This window comes from Elephantulus edwardii, unplaced genomic scaffold, assembly GCF_000299155.1.
Source record: "Elephantulus edwardii isolate Elephantulus edwardi_28Jun2011 unplaced genomic scaffold, EleEdw1.0 scaffold00026, whole genome shotgun sequence".
In the NCBI taxonomy this organism is placed as follows: Eukaryota; Metazoa; Chordata; class Mammalia; order Macroscelidea; family Macroscelididae; genus Elephantulus; species Elephantulus edwardii.
Genome location: NW_006399776.1, coordinates 2,901,592 through 2,911,299, shown reverse-complemented (window position 1 = coordinate 2,911,299; position 9,708 = coordinate 2,901,592). Strand labels below are relative to the sequence as shown.

The window sequence follows — 9,708 nt, the reverse complement described above, 5'->3', positions numbered from 1 at the left end:
GTTGTACATAGGGTCGCTATGAGTCGCAAGCTACTCGACGGCACATAACAACAACAATTTTAAATGCCTGTTAAACCCTAGGAAACCCTATGAACCTGGAGAAAGGACGAAAGTTATATAGGAAGTGTGCAGGACTTCATTCATAGGGTCACTATGAGTAGCCTGCGACTCAATGGCACTTAACAACACTACCACCACCAACAGCACAGAGTAAGAGAGAGCAAGCAGTCAGGCTAGCAGACAGAAAGCCATGCTCCCAAGCCAAAGTTGGGTGAATCTACTCCGCAGCCCTCAGGCCTACCTTTGTCTATGATGAAACATTCTTCTAGGTTGTGTAACCCTGGTATGTCCATTTGCTGTACAGAGGTAACTTGTGGTTGCTGTGAAGCTGAATACTGTTACCCATGGTGGACAGTGTTTGGTGAAGCTCCCCGATTAAAACAAGCTTGGAAGCATGAGTGGCATCCATTTCCACAATAGCTTGCCTCTGGAAACCCTATGAACCTGGAGAAAGGACGTAAATTATACAGGAAATGTGCACAACTTCATTCATAGGGTTGCCATGAGTCGCCTGCAATGCGACGGCACTTAACAACAACATTATTAAACATCTAGTCTGAACCTCATTCCAGAATCCAGACCTGAGAGTCATACAATTTTTACTCATGTATCAGTATTAGAGGAAGACTCATCAACAGCCTGCGTTATGAAGATGACACAACCCTACTTGCAGAAACTGAGGAGAAGGTCTAGTACTGCAGCCTTCAATATGGATTGAAGCTCAACATCAAGAATACAAAGATTCTCACCACTGGGCTGATTGGCAGCATTATGATAGATGATGAAGAGATTGAGATTGTTAAGAGCTTTAGTTTGCTTGCCTCTACAATCAACACTCTTGGTTCTGGGAGTGGTGAAATAAAAAGATGAATTACATTGGGTAAGTCTGCTGTCAGGGACCTCTCTAGAGTACTGAAAAGCAACGACATCAGTCTGGAGAGTAAGGTGCTCCTGATCCAAGCCATAGTCTTTACAATCACTTGCTATGCATCAGAAAGCTGGACAATGACTAGGGATGATAGAAGGAGAATTGATGCCTTTGAACTGTAGTGCTGGAGAAGAGTATTAAATATCCCATAGACTGAAAGGAGAACAAACAGGTTCGTCCTGAAGAGGGTGAAATCAGGTTGCTACGCAGAGGCAATGATCCTCAGGCTTTGTCTGACATACTTTGGGTATGTTGCAAGGAGGGACCTGGCCTCAGAGAGGGACAACATCATGCTTGGAAGGGTGGACGGACAATGAAAGAGAGGAAGAACCTTGGTGAGATGGTTGATTCAGTGACAGAGGTAATGAGGGTAGGTGTGTCGGTGACAGTAAAGTTGGTACAGGTTAGAGGGGTTTTAGGGCTATTGCACATAGGGTCGCTATGAGTCACAAGCGACTCAACAACCTATGACAACAGTATCACCACTTGAATGCCTAATGTTGTTATGTGCTGTCAAGTTGAAACTGACTCATAGCTGACACTCCAGTGGGTTTTTGGAAGGTTGTAAACTACACACGAGGAGACTGCCATCTTTTCCCCTCAGAACACTTGTTAGATTAGGGTTGCCAGGGAATTATCACCTTTGAGTTAGTGGCGCAATTTCCTATGCACTAATCTATCTTTCTCACAGACAAAGAGTCTGAAAATCCAAATTAAAGCACTGGCAGGGCCATAAATTCTGGAGGTACTAGGAGGATAAACTTATCTCTTTGCTTCTCTTTGTTGTTAGGTGCTGTTGAGAAGAATATGACTCATAGCAACCCTATATCCTGTGCCATCCTCATATATACTTGAGCCCATTTTTCAAGTCACTGCATCAATACATCTTTTTAATGGTCTTCTTCTCTTTCACTGATCCTTTACCTTTCCAAGCATGATGGCATTTTCCATAGACCAGCCCCTCCTGACAACACGCGCAAAGGATGTGAGACAAAGTGTCGTCATCCTCACCTCCAAAGAGGATCCTGGTTGCACTTACTTGAAAAGACACTTGTTTGTTCTCTTGGCCAACAATGGGATATTCAGTACTCTTCTCTCCAACACTACAACTCAAAGGTATCAATTCTTCTTCTGTCATACTAATTCAGTGTCCCACTTTCAGATGTGTACTAAGTAATTAAGAAGACAATGGCCTGAATCAGGTTCACATTAGTCCTTAAATGAACATCTTTGTTCCTTAGAACTTTAGAGAGGTCCTCAATAGCAGATTTCCCCAAAGTAACACATCCTTGATTTCTTAACTGCTATTGCCAAGAGTGTTGATTGTGGATTCATGTAAGATGAAATCATTGACAATTTCAATCTTTTGTCCATCTATCATGATCCTGACTATTGGCCCAGTAGTGAGCATTTTTGTTTTCTTGATGTTGATATATAATCCATATTTATATGATTATATGACTTATATGATTATTATATGACTTATATTATTTTTATCTTCTATAGCAAGCATTTAAAGTGTTCTTCACTTTCAGCAAGCAAGGTTCTGTTATCCTGATGCTACATTCCTTTTCATAATGTCCAGCTTCTCAAATTATTTGCTCAGTATATAGATTGAGCAAGTGTAGAGAAAGGATACAGTGCTGACACACACATTTCTTAATTTAAAATCATGTAGTATTCCCTTGCTCTGTTCAGACAACTGCCTCTTGGTCTAGGTATCACATGAGCACAATTGTTTTGGGATTCCCAGTCTTCGCAATGTTAGCCATAATTTGTCATGATCCATGCAGTCAAATGCCTTTGCATAGTCAGTAAAACATGAATACATATCCTTCTTTGTATTATCTTCATTCAGCTAAGATCCATTTGATATCAGCAGTGATATCTCTGGTCCTTGGCCTCTTCTAAATGCAGCTTGAATTTCTGGCAGCTGTCAATGTACTGTTTGTTCTAGCTGTTTTTTTATTATCTACAGCAAGATGTTATTTGTACATGATGTTAATGATATTGTTCAATAATTTCCTCATTCTGTTAGATCACCTTTCTTGAGAATGTTCCCATTTCCTATCTCTAATAGTTCCCCAGTATTTATCAAACCCCCTCCTCTGGGGCTACATGATTTTCTGCCTCCATCTTCACTTTGCCTTCTTCTCTTTGGACCTTCTCCTTTTCTGTTTCTTGTTGGATATCTTTTGGACTTTGGGTCCACCCAAATAACACAGGATGATCTCGTAATTAAATATCTTTAATTACATTAGCAAAGACCTTTTTCCCAAACAAGGTACATGACAGATTCTACGGGGTTAGGATATGGACATACCTTTTGGCAGGCCACTATTAAACCCACTAAGATGAGTAATATCTACGTTAATCTTTATCTATGATTTTCTACCCTCTCCTCTATGTTTCCATTCTAATTCACACATACACACCTCACCTGCTATCAGTTTTGCTGTGGCTTGATCTTATTACCTCAGGGGCTAGGTTTTGTCTCCTGCAAAATAAAACACAAAAGAATGAAGACATTTATAATCAAGCAAGAGTATCATAAAGGGAAGACAAAGGAAAATTCAGAAGAGAAAAAAGGGACCATTGAGGAGCGGGAAGGATTATAGTAAAGAGGTGGGGGAAAGTGGAGGAGCCCCAATAGTGGATAAAGAATCAGACAATATTCTTTATTTTGAGAATTCATAACCCTGGAGAAACTCTTTCCACAAGAAGAAAAGTAGGTTCAAAACCAAGGAGCTGAAATGGGAAGTGAGGTCAGGACATCCTTGATAACTAAGTAGGGTTTGAAAACAGACCTCTGGATAATCTGTCGCTTGAATATGCCGGCTTTATGCTGAACCTCTAGATGTGTCATCTCCTCATTCAGCTCATTCCTGATATTCTGGAAATTAGTAACTGCCCCAAAGGGCCATCAGAAGTTGAGAGGGGTATTGGTGACTAGATCTTAAGAGAGGGCTTATCAGGAGAAATCAAGTGAAATATCCCACTTCGGGAGCTCTGGTGGCCAAGAAGCAAGAAGCTGCACTGCAATCCCAGAGGTATGCAGCTTGAATCCACCAGATGCTCTGCTAGAGGAGGGCAATCTCCTCCTGTATCAGTCAGATCCGATTTGACCACACACACACACACAGGCTTGAAATATCCCACTTCAAACCTCAAACCTTCTAACTATATCAGATTATCTCTATCTATATCCACCAGTCCCAGTTTTCCTAGTTATTTCTTCCCAACTTCACACCCCACCAAGTTTCACTTCTTGTGTGCTTACCCATCATAGCGACTATGATATTTCGAAAGATAATGGAGCCAAGCAACAACCAAAGGATAACATATAAGCTGCTAAAGGTGCGGCTGACTTCAGGTACTTTCCAGACATCTTGAAGCAGTGAGTACCAGTGGTCCAAGGTGAAAAGAATGAAAACTGTCACTAGAGAATTTAGCACATCCCTTAAAAAGAGGGAGAGAGACAGACAATAATATGTATCTAAATATGGGAAGCTCTGGTAGCCTAATAGGTGAGGAGTTGCAATGTCAGCCCAAAAGCATATGGTGCAAATTCACCAGCTACTCCCAAGAAGAAAAATTAGTCTCCCCTCATGCAATTTTCAGTTTCTCAAACTTACTGGAGTCAGGTCCAAATCATTGGCATAAAACAACATGTATTTCTGTACATAGAAGTAGAACTCTAAATCTTTTAGAAACAGTACTGTTCTTAACTTTTTAAAAGCAAAATAAAATTTCTTTGTCATTTACTCTGACTTTTGACTCCTTTTTTATCCTATCAATATATCAGTTTATCATTCTTCAGTTTGAGGATATTTTATGACATTTTCCTTGATTCATGAATAATGTATGATACCTCTCACTATTCTATAAGTACCTGAGGCTTACTCATAAACAAATGTTGATTCAATTTTACAAATAAATCAACAATACCATTTTTGCTAAGTTCACTACTATTCAATGGATATCACCTAAACACTAAAGCCTGAATTGAATGATCTCTAGTACTTCCCTCACTCAATACTTTTCTAAAATGACCAGGAGGCTGTTGTCAGAACAGAGCAAGGAAACACTGCATGATTCAGAATTGGGAAAAGTGTATGCCAGGGATGTGTCCTATCTCCATATCTTTTCAATCTATATGTAGAACAGATTATCTGGAAGGCTGGGCTCTATGAGGAGAAATGTGTCATCAGGATTGGAGGAAGACTCATAAACAACCTGCGTTATGCAGATGACACAACCTTACTTGCAGAAACTGAGGAGGATCTGAAGCTCTTGCTGCAGAAGGTCAAGGACTGCAGCCTTCAATATGGATTGAAGCCCAACATCAAAAAAACAAAGATTTTCACCTCTGGGCCAATTGGCAGCATTATGATAGATGGTGAAGAGATTAAGGTTGCTAACATCTTTAGTTTGCTACATTCTTGGTATCAGCAGCCAGAAAATTAAAAGACAAATTACATTTGGAAAGTCTGCTGTCAGAGATCTCTCAAAAGTACTGAAGAGCAACAATGTCAGTCTGGAGACTAAGGTGTGCATGATACAGACCATAGTCTTTGCAATTACTTGCTATGCATCAGAAAGACAATGACTAGGGATGATAGAAGGAAAATTGATGCCTTTGAGCTGTGGTGCTAGAGAAGAATATTGAATATACCATGGACTGGTAGGAGAACAAATAGGTTCATCCTAGAGAAAGTGAGACCAGACCACCCCTTGGAGGCAAAGATTCTGAAGCTTCATCTGACATACTTTGGACATGTTGCAAGGTGGGACCAGTCCTTGGAGAGGGGCACCATGCTTGGGAGGGTGGAGGGACAGCACAAGAGAGGAAGACCCTCAATGAGATGGATTGATTCAGTGACTGGGGTAATGGGGATAGGTGTGTCAGAGACAATAAGATTGGCATGCGATAGAGCAGGGTTTAGGGCTGTTGTACATAGGGTCACTATGAGTCATAGATGCCTCGATGGCACATAACAACAACAATAACAACAACAGCCCTGTTGAAGCCCAAGAAAGACTTGAGAAGTATTGAAAAGATTAGATTCTAGTTTATAACCCAATTGCTATTGTTGCCATCCAATCAACTCTGACTCATGTTGTTGTGGTTGTTAGGTGCTGTTGAGTCGAGTATGATTCATAGCAATCCTATGAACAGCCAATCTGAATCTTGCTCTATCCTGTGCTATCTTCAACATCTCTGACACACTAAAACCCAACGCTGATGTCACAGTGTTAATCCATCTTGTTGGGGGTTCTTCCTCTTGTTCGCTAACCCTCCATCTTTCCAAGCATGATAGAGGAATTTCCAAGGAATCAGCCTTAGAATTATTTCTGAGGAATAGCCTCGCCTAGCCAGATGCCCACTGTATAAAAGATGAAGCTTCACCATCTTTGCTTCCAAGGAGCACTCTAGCTGTACTTTTTCTAAAACATATCTGTTTGGTTATTTGGCAGTCCATGGGATATTTAGCACTCTTCTCCAAAATCACAACTCAAAGGCATCAATTCTGTTATCCTTATTATCTGATGATTGAGAAGACCATGACCTGAATCAGGTGCAACTTAATCTTCAAACTTAAATCATAGCTCCTTAGCATTCTGGAGAGGTCCCTGACAGAAACTTGCAAAATGCAATATGCTTCCTGATTTACTGACCAAAGATTTGCTGGTACCAAAGGTATTGATTGTTGATTCAAGGAAGATGAAATCACTGACAGCTTCGATCCTTTCTCCATCTATCATAATGTTGACTGCTGGTCCTGTAGACAACCTTTGTCTCTTGATGCTCAGACTTACAATGTTTTTAAACAACAGATAAGAACAGTACTATAGGACTCCCTGTTGTTGTTGATGTTGTTGTGTACCATCCAGTCAGAACTGACCCATAGCTGATCCTGTGTGGGTTTTTAGAGGCAGTTAATTGCATGGCAGGAAATTGCCCATCTTCTTCCTGTGGAGCAGCTGGTAGATTCAAACCGTGTACCTTTGGGATTGCAGGGCAGCTTCTTATGACTAGGGCACCAGAGCTCCCTGTAGCATTACCTAGGCTATAATTTCTTATTTATTGTCATTTTAATGAAAGCTTACAGAAAAATTGGATTTTCATTCACTCATTGTTGTACATTTTCCTTATATGTGAGGTATTACTATTAACTTCATTTTTCAAATGAGGTAAAAAACCAGGGATTAACCAGTGGAATATACTGCTATTGGTGAGCATATTTTTTAATTTGAAAACACTATCCTATTTCTTTGCTGTCTCTCTCTTACTGTGTTCTATTCCATTTTCTAACATTAGCCTATATTTTCTGAATTAAATACCCTTTGGATTTCCTTCCTGGTCCCTTTCCCTAATCCTATCCCTTCTAACTCCCTCACTTCACCCTCACCCCTATCTTCCCTCAACCTTGCTTACGAGAAGAACATTTGGTACTTAAGGTCCTGACGAGAGGAACGGGTATATTCTTCAAAGAAGTAGACACCAGCCACAGCGAACACATAGAAGAAGATAAGCAGCAGCATCAAGAGGAAGGTCATAGTCTAGAAGTCATGAAGTCCAGTCAGGATTGGGCCAAATGGGGTTGATATCCACCTAGTCAATCCCCTGGCAATCGGCAAGCCAAACCCTCATTTCATCATCACTAGACCACTACATAGGGTTTCCAGAGGCAAGTTATTTCGGAAGTGGATGCCACTCCAGCTTCCAAGCTTGTTTTAATCGGGGAGCTCCACCAAACACTGTCCGCCAAGAGTAACCATTATCACATTTGACACATCAGTGTCACAGTGTTCAGCACCACAGTCACAGTGTTCAGCATCACAGCAACCACGAGTTATGAGGCCTCATTTTGGTCAAACATTCTTCTAAGTGGTATAGCACTGGTCTGTCCATTTGCTGTACAGAGGTAACTCACGGTTGCTGTGATGCTGAACACTGTGACACTGATGTGTCAAATGCGAGAATGTTTACCCATGGTGGACAGTGTTTTGTGGAGCTCCCTAATTAAAAAACAAGCTTGGAAGCAGGAATGGCATCTACTTCCGAAATAGCTTGCCGCTGGAAACCCTATGAACTTGAAGAAACGATGAAAGTTATACAAGTGTTCAGGTCTTTTGTTGATAGGGTTGCTATGAGTCGCCTACGACTTGATGGCAATTAACAACAACAACAAGACCACTATTACTTGTTCCATCCCCTTCTCATCCAGTAACATTTTCAGTACCTTCTTTGACAGCCCCCCTCATTTTCTCCTCAACTCTCATTTCTTGTTAAACTTCCACATCTATCCACTTACACCCCTGGATACAATCAAATTACCTTGAGGGCCCTGACAAGAGCCAAAATAATGACTCGAATTTGACGGAATCGTGCAAAAAGTTTCAGAGACCTCAGCACCCTGCAGATCCTCAGCAACTGGAGCCATACAGACTGGCTTGTCACTCCTACCAGCACCACGATCTCAGGAATCAGGGACTGTGGGAAACACACATATAATGAACAATGTATTCTAAAGCACCCAGGCACAGTTGCTTTTTTATATCATTCTCTTCGTAGTGCCCCTAGGCATTAACCTTTCACAAGGTTAATCTGTAGATTGTTTCCTGTTCAACTTTTCTGTACTGTATATTACTTTAAGTGTCTACTAATTCATTCAAAGGGGAGTTAAAATGCTTATCTCATAAGGTTGTTGTGGAAGTCATATAAGAAAATGAATGTAAAATAGAACAATGCCTTATATTTAATAAATATTAAATAGCTGGCAGATGTTCACTTTGAGGATTCATATTATTGTTAGATTCTCATTTGTCTCTAGTACCAATAATTCCTACAATGATTACCTTACAGTCTTGGAGGAGGAGCAAAACAAAGAGTTAAGGGAGCTCTGGTGGCCTAGTGGCGAGAAGCTGCACTGCTATCCCAGTGGTGCACAGTTCAAATCCACCAGCTGCTCTGCTGGAGAAGGAGAGACGACCCCCTCCTGTACCAGTCAGAGCAGATTTGACAGTATACACACAAAAATAAGAAAATTTAAATTTTTTTTAAAAAAGAGTTAGCCAAATTGAAAATTTTATTTCTGTAATCTAATCATCTTAATTTTTCTTATTTTGATTCACCTTCTGCCAACTAAACTAATCATAAGGGAATTTATTCTTACCAGTATAGTAACAACAAAGTCAAAGACATTCCAAGTACTCTTCCAGTAGAGGGAAAAACTGTATGTCCACATAAGAAGGATCTCCAAGAGGAAAACCAGCAAGATGAACCAAGCTGCCACCTCCAGAGTTAACTTCAATGGCAACAGTTTCGTATTTGTGGATTCTAACAATTCTGAAAGAGCAAAGCAAATGATGAAGAGTTAAAGAGGATGGAACCTGCATAATGATGATAAAAAACTGTTATAAGTCATGGCTGTGCCCATTCCTATTGCATTTTTCTTTGAACTTCTAAAACTGTTGTTACTAATTCGACATTTGAAATATGTAGGACAGAATTTACCATAAAAAATTGTTGTTGTTGTTGTTATGTGCCGTCGAGTCGCCTGCGACTCTTAGTGACCCTATGTACAACAGCCCTAAACTCTGCTCTGTCCTGTGCCAATCGCACTGTCTGACACTCCCATCCCGATTATCCCAGTCACTGAATCAATCCACCTCATAGAGGGCCTTCCCCTCCTGCGCTGTCCCTCCACCCTCCC

At 40.7% G+C, this 9,708-nt stretch overlaps 1 protein-coding gene across 1 annotated transcript in view; it reads right to left on the bottom strand.

Annotated features, from left to right (window-relative positions):
* CATSPER2 (cation channel, sperm associated 2) overlaps positions 1-9,708 on the bottom strand; it is a 34,812-nt gene that overhangs the window by 7,410 nt on the left and 17,694 nt on the right. The window contains exons 4-10 of the mRNA XM_006883205.1: positions 9,169-9,341; positions 8,331-8,486; positions 7,428-7,552; positions 4,269-4,447; positions 3,796-3,895; positions 3,429-3,485; positions 1,678-1,688 (exon numbers count right to left, since the gene is read on the bottom strand). Coding sequence (XP_006883267.1) covers positions 1,678-1,688; positions 3,429-3,485; positions 3,796-3,895; positions 4,269-4,447; positions 7,428-7,552; positions 8,331-8,486; positions 9,169-9,341 — 801 coding nt within the window. The remainder of the gene's footprint in view (positions 1-1,677; positions 1,689-3,428; positions 3,486-3,795; positions 3,896-4,268; positions 4,448-7,427; positions 7,553-8,330; positions 8,487-9,168; positions 9,342-9,708) is intronic.